The following is a 12,849-nucleotide window of genomic DNA, read 5'->3' as shown; positions in this document are numbered from 1 at the left end:
AACAAGAGTCTACCTTAATTAGCATTATAAATTTTGTAACTGCTGTATTTTGTATTGTTTGTTTTTATTGAATGTCTGCAGCTATATGGTGATGCCATAACAAATGTCCTGTCAAGGACAATAAAGTTTACTACTACCACTACTAATTTAAAGTAACATGTAAAAATCTTTATTGTCAATATCAAATTCACTTTTTAATTAAAAAAAATAATAAAATTAAAGATTTAAGTGTGCCCTCTTTAAAAACTTGCTTTAAAAAGACAATGCCTTGCTCTTTACACTAAATGAATAATGTTCTTCCTATAGAGGATGGTAAATCTGGATTATAAGACAAAGGTGACAAGATTTTTAAAAGCAAGCTACAAAATCTTTTAATTTCTTGCCAGGTTTTGAGTATATAAACCTCTTTTCATTGCTTAAAATATATATTTTTATTTATACATTTGAAAAATACTAAACAAAATAGTTTTAAAACAAAAGCAAACAAAATTACAAAAATCTAAAACGTGAATTATTATGTTTTGGTCGTTTTCTTACAGGAATAACTTTCACTAAAAGTCCTGAAGAGGGCGCAGTTATTACCACAGAACCTGATGTTTCTCAAAGAGCAACACAACAGGAGGTTACATTGAGGCTTGAATCCACACAGGTAAAATATCACCTAAATCTGATTTTTAACCTTTATATAAGAAGCAGAATCATTAAAACAGGAACATGATAATAAATATTATGTCTTTTTTTCCATAGGCTGTCAAAGATATTTCTCCAGTTGTTTCTGAAGACAATTCCAGACCGAATACTCTGGTCAGATTAGATGAAGAACAAAACATAACGGCTCCAGATGAAGCTTTTGAAGACAGCAGTGTGAAACATTCAAGATGTGAATCTAAAGATGCTTCTGAGGAATCCATGTTTATACTGTCTCTGACAGAAATCCCACCCGCTTTACAACAGGGGGCGTGTCTTAGGACAGAACCCCTCCCACCCACAATTGAGCCCGGCTTGCATTCTCATGGTCAAAGGTAAAGTTTGCTTTAAACTATTATCTCATCATGTCATAAAATGAACAATCAACATACTCATAAAAATATAAACATGTGGATTTAAGAATGTTTAATTCTTCAGCTGACAATTATAAACAAAATGAATGCAGATTTTTCAGTGTAAACTATAATAATGCCTTACATTTATACAGCACTTTTCTGGTCATTCAAAGCGCTTTACACATATTAGGGGAGAATCTTCTCATCCACCACCAGTTCCATCACCAAACTAGATTGCTTTCAAATACAAGTCTTCATGTCCTTCCTCTTGTGTTTGCTTAATGTTTTTTTTCCCCTTTTTTCTTTATTCCAGTGTGAATGAGAGCAAGGAAGTGTCTCACCTTCTGCTCACAGATGCTTTAGTTCTTGTGTCTGAAGAAGAGGAGAAGGAAGGAGAAGAAGAAGACAAATCCAGGAGAGGACAACTGAAACGCAAGACACCAGCCTCGACATCTCAAGAGGTGTCTAAAACATATCTTTTAGCACTATAGATGCTTCATAATAAGCTAATACTTTTTTTTTTTTTGTAGAGTACCAAAAGTGAGAGTCAAGCAGAAGATTGTGGTGAGACCATTTTCAGGACATCTTTATTATTAAAATTAGGGCTGTGCAATATGATAATATATTTCATAAGGACATCGTTTCATGTTGTGCTCTATCGTTTATTTCATTCATTCATTTTCCTTCTGGCTTAGTCCCTTTATTCATCAGGGTAGCCACAGCGGAATGAACCGCCTAGTTATCCTGCATATGTTTTACACAGCGAATGCCCTTCAAGCTGTAACCCAGTACTAGGAAACATCCATACACACTCAGACACTACGGACAATTTAGTTTATTAAGTTCACCTATAGCGCATGTCTTTGGACTGTGAGGAAACTGGAGCACCCGGAGAAAACCCACACCAACACGGGGAGAACATGCTAACTCCACACAGAAATGCCAACTGATGCAGCCAGGAATCAGTGACCTTCTTGCTGTGAGGTGACAGTGCTAACCACTGAGTCACCGTAATGTCTATCGTTTATTTCATTGTATCACAAAATAGCATTTTTTATGGTAATACTTCTTCATAATTTGTACTAGCTCAATATTACATGCCATTATGGGGATGCAGACATGAATAACAGCATTGTGCGAAAGTTGCAATCTTAAAAGCACAATGTTTGGCATTTCATTTAGCAATATTTTTTATTTTTATGTTGGACCTGTAATCTTTCATTTTTGAAATCTGCTATATAATTTATTAATATTTATTTACCATTTGTAAAATTTTCAATCAAACATTTACCTTGAAGTTCTAAATAAAGTGAGTACATTTTAGATTATCTGCTTGCTAAGTCGTGATGTATGAAATGCTGTGTCCGGGTCCAATCCGCTACTTATTTGAATTGAGAAAATATTCTTTTATGACCACTTTTTAGTCATAACACACATTAAAGTTAATATTATATATAGTCATGCTGTACACAACAGTCTCATATATATATATATATATATATATATATATATATATATATATATATATATATATATAAGTAAAGAACTTTTATTGTCATTGTAGTTGTACAACGAAATTTGTTTGGCAACTCACAGAGACCAGCAGCAACATAAAAAGAGAGAAAAACAAACAATAGACATAATACTAAAATATAAGACATAATACTAAAATATATAAAAACCAACAATAGACATAATACTAAAAATATAAGATGTAAAATAAAAATATACTAAATGTAATAGTCACAGTATTTACATTATGGCAAATGAGTGCAAACATGAATATCCATAAAGTGTCTTTGTGCATTAGCAGCAGAACATCAGAAAGGTAGGGAGTGAGGGAGGGGGGGGGTGATTGTTAATGTGTACAAGGAGGAGGGGTGGCACAGGCTACAGCTCTGGGGAAGAAGCTGCTCTTTAGCCTGTTTGTGCGAGTCTTAATTGCTTTATATCTTTTCCCTGATGGGAGTAGTGCAAAAAGTTTGTGTCCTGGATGTGTAGGGTCCTTAATGATGTTGCTAGCTCTCCTCTGTAGGCGGCTAGCGTAGACTGTATCGAGGTTTGGGAGTTTAATTCCTATGATCCTCTGTGCAGTCTTAACAGTCCGGGATAGAGCTCTCCGGTTTCCCGCAGTGCAGCTTGTGTACCACACTGTGATGCAGTGACAGAGGATGCTCTCTATCGTGCTCCTGTAGAAATTTAGTAAGAGCTGGGTCGGTACTTTTGTTTTCTTGAGTTTTCTTAAGAAGAAAAGTCTCTGTTGAGCTTTCTTCACTAAGTGGGTGGTGTTAATGGTCCATGTGAGATCTTTTGTCAGATGTAGGCCTAGGAATTTGATGTTGTTTACCCTCTCGACTTCCTCGCCATTTATGTGGAGGGGGGTTGGTGGTGTCCTTTTTGCTCTTCTGTAGTCAACAACGATCTCTTTTGTTTTGGAGGTGTTCAGAACCAAATCGTTATTGACACACCAGTTGATTAGGTGTTGGACGTCCTCTCTGTAGTGAGACTCGTTGTTACCAGAGATTTGTCCTATTATTGTGGTGTCGTCAGCAAACTTCACTATAGTGTTGGAAGGGTGAATGGGTTTGCAGTCATGTGTGAATAGGGTGAAAAGTACTGGGCTGAGGACACAGCCCTGCGGTGCTCCTGTATTAATGGTGATGGTGGATGAGATGTGGTTGCCCACTCTTACATTCTGTGGTCTGTTAGTGAGAAAATCCAAAATCCAAGAACAGAGTGAAGGGGTTAATCCTAAATTTTTCAGCTTGTTTACCAGTTTGTATGGTACAATGGTATTAAATGCAGAGCTGAAATCTACGAATAGCATCCTAACATATGTATTGGGATGTTCCAGATGAGAAAGGCTGGTGTGGAGTGTGATTGAGATTGCATCCTCTGTTGATCTGTTCCTGCAGTAAGCAAACTGTAGGCTGTCCAGGTCAGTAGGGATGTTTGTTTTGATGTGTGAAAGGATAAGTCTCTCAAAACACTTCATTATAATGGGTGTCAGAGCAACTGGGCGATAGTCGTTCAGACATTTCACTGATTGCTTTTTGGGCACTGGAACAATGGTTGTTGATTTGAGGCACATAGGGACTATGGCCTGTTTTAAAGACAGGTTGAAGATGTTGGTGAACACCCCCGCCAATTGGTCAGCACAAGACTTAAGTGTGCGACCTGAAACCTTGTCTGGACCAGCTGCTTTGTTGATATTGATCCTCCTTAAAGTGGATCTCACCTGGTGACACTCGAAGACGGGTATCGTCTCTTCTGTGGGTGATGGTGCTGTCTGGATTTCCATTCTGTTGGAGTCACTGTCAAAGCGTGCGAAAAACTCGTTCAGGGTGTCAGGAAGCGAGGCATCATGGCTGGACAATGAGGGGCTGTTCTTATAGTCTGTTAGGGCTTTAATGCCCCTCCACATGCTGCGAGGGTTGTTGTTTTCAAAGTGTCCCTCCAGCCGTTGCTGATATCTGTACTTGGCTGCTTTAATGCCTTTCTTTAGATCTTTTCGGGCATTTCTGTAAGCATGCCTGTCCCCTGACCTGTAGGCAGCGTTCCTCACTCTCAGTAAAGAGCACACATTCCTGTCAAACCATGGTTTTTGATTCGGGAACACCACGCTGGTTTTGGTGGTTAGCACAGAGTCAGTACAGAAAGCAATATATGCTAAAACAGATGAACTATACTCCTCCAGATCTGTACTCGCAAACAAGTCCCAATCTGTGTTTTCAAAACAGTCTTGTAGGCGTGAAGAAGATTCCTCATTCCAAACTTGCACCGTTTTTACAGTTGGCTTTGTTCTGCAGATCAACGGTCTATAGGACGGAGTCAAGTGTATGGAGATATGGTCTGATAAACCTAGATGAGGTGATGGGGCTGCTTTATAAGCTCCTGGGATATTGGTGTATACTTGATCCAATATACTGTTGTCTCTGGTGGGAAAGTGTATGCTGGTGTGTAGTTTAGGCATGACCGTTTTTAAATCCACATGATTAAAGTCTCCTGCTACAATCACAGCTCCCTCTGGATATGCATTCAGCTGGCTGTTAATAGCTTCATGCAGTTCTTCTAGCGCTAGCTTAGCATTAGCCCGTGGTGGAATGTAAACAGCTGTGATAACAATAGCAGCAAACTCTCTTGGAGTGTAAAAAGGTCTGCATTTTAGTGACATGTATTCGATGTCAGGTGAACAGTGCGACCTAATAATGTCCGCTGATGTGCACCAGTCATTATTTATGTATATACACACTCCGCCACCTTTGTTCTTACCGGAGTCGGACGTTCTATCTGCTCGGTATACGGAGCGCCCTGCTAGCTCGATCGCCGCATCGGGGACAGCGCTATCCAGCCAAGTCTCTGTGATTACCATCACACAGTTGTTCAGGCGATGTGAAATAATCCTTAGTCTTACTTCGTCCATCTTGTTCACGAGTGACCGGGAGTTCGTAAGAAAGAGACTCGGAAGTGCTGGTCTGTTTGGGTTAGCTTGTAGCCTAGCCCGTATGCCGGCTCTCTTTCCTCGCTTTTGCTTCCGGTCTCTTCGCCGTCTCCGGCGCTTTGCAGGCGGTATGATGAGCGTTCCACTGAGCTCCCCAGAGAGTAAGATCTCCGGTGGAATAGAACTGAAGTTTCCAGATGAGTAATTCTGACAACGGTTCCCTATTTTAAGTAGTTCGGCACGTCCATAGTGTAACTGTTTGCTTAGCGCCTGGCAGAGTAAACTTAGTAGACAAAAAAAACAAAAACGCTGCTGTGTATCTGGGAGCTCCTATATATATATATATATGGAAACACAGAAATTGTACTCTCTTTCTCTCACTATATCTATATATATATATATATATATATATCTATATATATATATATATATATATATATATATATATATATATATATATATATATATATATATATATATATATATATATATATATAGTGAGAAAGAGAATATATATATATTAAAATATATATTAAAATATATATTAAAAAAAAATCTATATATATTTTTTTAATCAGGATATGAGATGACATATTGTGAGATAAAATTTTTGTCATATCGTTCAGCCCTAACAAAGTATAAACTTATTGTTATCTTACACTATATTGCTGTTTTATTAACCGTATTGTTGTTTATATTAGTCGTGGAAGTTTCAGAAAGCCCTGTGGCAGAAGAGACTGATGAACATCTGGAAAAGAAAAGAAAACCACCGGAGAGAACAAGGAGAGGTAAAAATTATTAGACTATTAGACTCCTGATTCACATAGCAGACTCTGATTCTTTGAATGATATCAGTAGCACATTTCTGATTGTGCTCATGAGCTAATAATCACTCTTATTTGTGTAATACTACTTAAATAAAATATAGAAATAAAATAATTTTTTTAAATCAAACTTTTATTTGCAAACTGACATCAAAGTAACACACTTTATTAAAACAACAACTATATTATTGTAGATGTTAAATATCGCACATCTCCATATACCAGTGAACTTTCTCTTCGTTGTTCAGCAAAGCTGCAGGTTAAACCCATCCCTGTTATGAGAAAAAACACTCGAGGCGTTAAAGAGGACACAGCAGCTCTTACCTTAAAAGAAACTCCTTCATTACCCATTTCAACAGCAGAGACAAAACCAGAGCAAACTGACCCCACCGTCATTTCAACATCAGCAAGCAGTGATAATATTCCCTCCTCTGAAGAGTCTGTCCAGGAAGAATCTTCTCAAGGCACTGTGGGACAGGTGGACATCACAGTAAAAGAGACAGATGAGTTGGCTAGTGGATCAGACTCACAAACTGCTACTCAAATCACGCCTGTTGCCACAAGTGGGCCACTTACAAGGTGAGTCTCCAGATGTATTATTGTAATATTACCTAATGTGATGATGCTCAATTTGAAATAACAAACCAAACACAAAAACAAAAAACTTAATTAACTACATAAAGTGAAAGTGAAATTAAATATATATAATATAATATAATATAATATAATATAATATAATATATGAGCAATATCACACGAGTAGCAGTGCGATATGACTGAATATCGGTACTAGTGGGAGACGTGCGTTGGCTCGAGGCCGCAGGCCGGGTGCCTTAGTATCCCACCAGTGATGATATATGGCCATATCACACTGCTCTGAGTGTGATATTGTGTTTATACAACAGTTTAACGATAAAAAAGAAAATCAAACACAGAGTCCAAAAATCATGTTGTTTAAGTAACCACTTTCTTCTGCCATTCATTCACATCTGTAGCTAATATCAGAATAGCAGAAACCATTGCTAATTCACAAACATCACTTAAGAGCTAGTATTTAAATGATGTTCTAGTGTAATATCTAAAGTGATGTCAAAACTAGTGATTTTGCTCACGTTTTAAGATTATAATGCTGAACGGCATGAAATGCCATCAGTCTACAGAGATTTAGATCACAATAATTGACACCTAAAAAGCCAAAGCAAAGCAAACACTAGCAGATTACTATGGTATAAATACAGCACTACAACATACAAAAGAGAGAAATTGACTTAGTGTCACTTACCAGTTTTATAATGATTTGATCAGCTTTGGTTTAGAAGGACACTAGCTGCATCCCAAATGGCACACTATACACTATGCACTCATGCACTATGTACTTATGCACTTACACACTCAACAGGATAGTATATGTATGTAGTGTTGTCCCAAATGGCACACTAATGTTTTTTTACTAAGCGGAAATTCAAACCGTTTCCCTGATGACGTTTGACGGTTGCCAAATCATTGAAATAAATGACCAAACTATCAAATAAAACCTGCCGTGAGTATTGCCGCATTCACCATCGGGAGGCGCTATAATCACTCTCGTAGGAGAATTTTACTTTCACCATCCAAAATAAATAAAGTTATTCAACATGTGCGTCCGATAGCTCCGCCCCTTCCGCTACGTAAGCAAACCTGCGGTCGTTGAGTGCGTGAAGTGTCCATCATTACACACTTCATTTTAGCGGCTGAATGAGTGCATCATCCGGGTAATTGAAGTGCTCTTATTATTTTTAGTGTTTTCAGTGTGAACGCACTACTTACACTATTTATACTACAAAATGGCGTAGAATAGTGCATAAGTATGGGATTTGGGACGCAGCTACTGTTTTTCTCCTCTAAGGGCTTATTATGCGGTCTCTGTCGCCATCTTGTGGTCTTTGCTCTGCTCAATGAAAGGCTGAAGGCCGCGGATGCACTGAATCTATGAAATTAATAATAAATAAAATAGGCACTATCTTTATAAATAAACTGCATAGTTGCATTCTACATCTACAACTACATTCTTGCCCAAAAAAGCCACAAAGTACATTATACGGTCTATATATATATAGACAGTATAATGTACTTTGTGGCTTTTTTTTAGGCAAGAATGTAGTTGTTTAGATACATACATACATACATACATATATATATATATATATATATATATATATATATATATATATATATATAGGTGACACAAGCTAAAATTCATGCCACGGTATTTTCCACTTGCCAGACTATATCTATAATACATCTTAAAACTGAATTGTTCAGTATAAAATACTTTTCACTTGTCACCTAAAATGATTACTTCTGATTTATTTACTTATGTTGTTATTTTTGCTGAACATTTAGTCCATTACTTAAATGTCAAATTGGAATTTATCAATAATAATATCAACAGTTATTCAAAATCCATATTGTGTCACAACATAATACTGGTATTCACATTCATACCAGTATAACGTCTAATATAGAAAAACACTCACTGGAAGTTACTGAGATCCTGACATTTTATATCACTATGTTGCTGTACTTCCAATTGAAACAGGATATATTGAGTAGTGGGCGGGGCTTTCTTTTTGGACATCATTCCCTCATATCAAACTAAAGATAGGATGGACGTGGTTAAGAATATTGTGGCTGAAATCGTCAAACCGACGGCAACAGAGAAAGAGCGCAACTTCAAAAGCAAATGATTAGTTTTTGATTGAAGATTACCAAAACAAACTTTTTTTTCTTGCAAATTAAATGTTCATCTGAAGAATAACAATGTGTGTTAGAAAAATAACCATTGTAAATTTTGATTTTATACAGACTTAAGAAAAAAAACATTCTACAGGTCAATCACATACAACAAAAATAACTTATAATCCTAGTTATATATAGTTTAGGTTGGGAGTTTTACTATAGTTTTAAATGTATTAAATGTTGAAGTTATTCATTTATCCAAGCACTTTTTTTTCCTTCTCTTCGCCTTAACACCCCCACCATTCCCAATACTAATGCTAGTAATAATAATAATAATAATAAATATATTGATAATAGTTGGCTACTGACAATTCCAGCTGTGCACAACCCTGGGGCAAAAAAGGCATCTGGGAAGAAATAAAGAATATACAGTCGAGCCCAAAATTATTCATACCCCTGGAAAAGTTGTGAAGTTTTTGTTCAAATGTAAATAAAAGCTGAGAAATATTTTTTTTCCACAATGACACCTTTTGTACATTGTCTTATTATTTTTTGGGAGAAGCCTGGTGTCATTTCCAGTGAAAACTATTTTGCTGGTTGAATAAAAGAACTTTAAGTCAGAATTTGCCAAGGGTATGAATAATTTCGGACTTGACTGTGTATATATTTGGTAAATTTCACGTCTTTTTCAGGCCTGGTAGAAAACCCAAAGGCTTCTTATCCTTCATTTCAACAAAAAGTACACAAGGAGCACCAACACGTCATCGAGGATCCAAACCAGGAGTCAACACTGCCCGTCCTGACAGAAAACAGGTAGCGAGTGCATCAGCAAACCTTGGAGTAAAGCGAGCTTTACCAACTCCTGCTTCCACCACTGAGGTATCACACAGTCTCCTGTTTCACTGCATGTTTTTAGAAGCATATTGTGTATTTCTAATTATAAATTGGATTTCATTCCTCCCTCTTATCAGCAGCGCTCAGAAGAAGAGCCCACCAGTGTCTCCAAGTACTTTTTCAGCGACATCTTTACTGAAGTTGATGAATTAGAGGACATGGATTAAAGCAAACGGTTGGAATAATGAAGCAGGCACAACACGCAAATATCAATTGGCTGAATAAACATGTAAATATGTACATTTGTTAATAAGGACAGTTTCATTTTGGGAAAACTAAATGACAGCGAAAACACAACTCAATTTAAAAGGTTGTACCTTTCATCTTGTTTTATTTTTGTAAAGAAAATAGTTTTGAATTTGAGTGTTAATTGCTATCAAACTAATGTAGATATGTTTTAGATACAGTGGTGCGTTTCTCGTTATGTAAAATGGCAATACAGTGTCTAATTTTAACCTCAAGCTGTGAATTTTATTCCTATTTTATTTAATTTCTCTTTTCACTTAATTGTATTATTAAGGAAACATTTTTTGCATGGTTTGTTTTTGGAAATAGCTTGCTGTTTTTAATTTATTTTATTCAAAGTACAGTTTTACATCAAACCTCCATTTTAAGAAAGCACTGTGTGTGTGTGTGTGTGTGTGTGTGTGTGTGTGTGTGTGTGTGTGTGTGTGTGTGTGTGTGTGTGTGTGTGTGTGTGTGTGTGTGTGTGTGTGTGTGTGTGTGTGTGTGTGTGTGTGTGTGTGTCTGTGTGTGTGCGTGCGTGCGTGCGTGCGTGCGTGCGTGCGTGCGTGCGTGCGTGCGTGTGTGTTTTGGGCTCCATGCTGCCTGTGTGTGTTGGAATTTTAGCAGTTTTACACAGTTGTTGTAGCATTTTCAGCATTTAGTCACAAAGCCAGATCTTTTGCTCAGTTTTATGATGTGCATATTGTTTTTTATATTCGAATTCAAATGTTTTTACAATGTGTTTTGTAAATATATTAATAAAAATTACTGTTATGTTGGTTTGAAAATTTTTTAATTTAATTATTGGGTTTCAAAACAGAGTAGCAGGGTGACAGTGGCTTACTGGTTAGCAATGTCAACTCACAGCAAGACAGTTGCTGAGTCAGCTGGCATTTCTGTTATGGAGTTAGCTTGTTCTTCATAGGTGAATTGGGTATGTTAAATTGTCCTTAGTGTATGTGTGTGAATGAGAGCGTGTATGGGTGTTTCCCAGTACTGGGTCATGGATGGAAGGGCATCCGCTGTGTAAAACATATGCTGGATAAGTTGGTGGTTCATTCAGCTGTGGCGCCCCTAATGAATAAAGGGACTAAACTGAGTAGCAAAATAAAGTTTTATTGTTCATTGTAGCACTGGTGGCCTAATCATGCCAAATGTAATTTAATGTGTATTTATATAGTGCATTTATTGTGATGGCCATACACCCAAAGAGCTTCACAATCACGAGGGAGGGTCTCTCCACACCACCACCAGTGTGCAGCGTCCTCTTGGATGATACGACGGCTGCCACAGGACAACGGCACCAGTGTGCTCACCACACACCAGGTATAGGGGGTGTAGAGAGACAGTGATAGACCCAATTCGGTAGATGGGGATGATTGGGAGGCCATGATGGTTGTGTGCCCTTGCATGTCAAAGCACATTTAACATGTTTTATGGTATTATGCGGTATTTTCACTTTTTTTGGTTTTACTTTTTTATTATTATTAACCTCCAATATGTTCTTTAAATATGCATTCATTAACTGAAACAGGATATTTTAACAGAAACGTACAATTTCATTTATAAAAACGTGACGGCCTGACCTTTAAGCTTGTCCTCAAAAAACAAAAAACAAAAAAAAACAAAGCATAAAATCGTACAATTTAATGATAGAACGCATCCTTGACCACTGTCAGCTTCTTCTCTATCAAATGTCAGTTTCTCTGCTCTGAGTCATAGCCTTATCTAAAGGTGTATGCACACATATTGTTACATTTAATGCAAATGTGACAGGACTGACAGAAACGTGGACAATTGTAAATTTATTTGTATGATGTATTTGTAGTATTTATTTGTAGATGGTCTAATTTCATGTTTTTAATCAATTGATGTGAATGATAACAACTTAAATTTGCTATTTATAATATAATATATAAGTTTTCTCTCGCTAAATAATAAGCTTTTACCATAACAAAACTATTTAAGCTGTAGGTTCAATAGGGCTAAGAACAATGACACGGTTTGTACATTTGTAAAGTGTTTTAATAAAGAAAAGAAAAATCTGGGAACCGAATAGGACTGAACAACTGACAGAAATCAACCATCAGACTATTTTTGAAATGTTTGGGATCAAATACTTTTTATTCATAGTATTTGTTTTTATTCGGGAACAGATAATGTACGTTTCTGGTAGAACGTCCCACATATTGACGTGTTCATTTTAGTTTGATACTGATAAAACATATTCCATAAAGAAAACTAAGCTTATTATCATTCTGCCGTAAAGCTAATCGAGCAGGTCAAACCATATACATATTTATATCGTTATATAAAGTGTTTAAATGTAACTCTAATACTTAAAAATAACATGTGCGCCGCCGTTTATCACGTGTTACCTGTTACTTTTCATAACACACACCAGGATTAACCAATTACGACCGTTTGCATTTACCATGGGTGAGGATATTTGAATAGATTTTATAGTCGATTTGTCTACGTCAGGAGTTATTATTCACAGTTAACCGGTCAAACTACGATTTAATTTAGCGTGTAGATACTTACAAATGCTAAAACAAATGTCCCAATATTTTAACGCAAGTTAGCAATCGCCCCCTGGTGGACAAGACTGTACGTACATCTCAAAGTTATATTATTGTCTAAATCACGACAATGGTGGCGCTGTTTAAATGAGTCTACAGAACTCCAAGCACCACCCATCCCA

The 12,849-nt window shown here is 36.7% G+C and overlaps 1 protein-coding gene across 45 annotated transcripts in view; it reads left to right on the top strand.

Annotated features, from left to right (window-relative positions):
- The window catches only part of zgc:162472, a 37,573-nt gene extending 26,640 nt beyond the window's left edge, over positions 1-10,933 (top strand). For 17 of the 45 annotated variants that reach the window (XM_073934598.1, XM_073934595.1, XM_073934616.1 and 14 more), the window contains 8 exons: positions 540-649; positions 748-1,022; positions 1,357-1,504; positions 1,574-1,607; positions 6,186-6,272; positions 6,557-6,887; positions 9,719-9,905; positions 9,998-10,933. In XM_073934598.1, the coding sequence (XP_073790699.1) occupies positions 540-649; positions 748-1,022; positions 1,357-1,504; positions 1,574-1,607; positions 6,186-6,272; positions 6,557-6,887; positions 9,719-9,905; positions 9,998-10,087 (1,262 nt within the window). In that variant the 3' untranslated portion in view covers positions 10,088-10,933. Of the gene's footprint in view, positions 1-539; positions 650-747; positions 1,023-1,356; positions 1,505-1,573; positions 1,856-6,185; positions 6,273-6,556; positions 6,888-9,718; positions 9,906-9,997 lie in introns of those variants that run through there. The other 28 variants (XM_073934603.1, XM_073934600.1, XM_073934620.1 and 25 more) reach the window with 5 other exon arrangements.
- Positions 10,934-12,849: the final 1,916 nt, after the last annotated feature.

The sequence above is a fragment of the Danio rerio genome, chromosome 21 (genome assembly GCF_049306965.1).
Source record: "Danio rerio strain Tuebingen ecotype United States chromosome 21, GRCz12tu, whole genome shotgun sequence".
Taxonomy (NCBI): domain Eukaryota; kingdom Metazoa; phylum Chordata; class Actinopteri; order Cypriniformes; family Danionidae; genus Danio; species Danio rerio.
This window is presented reverse-complemented; position numbering and strand designations above follow the sequence as displayed.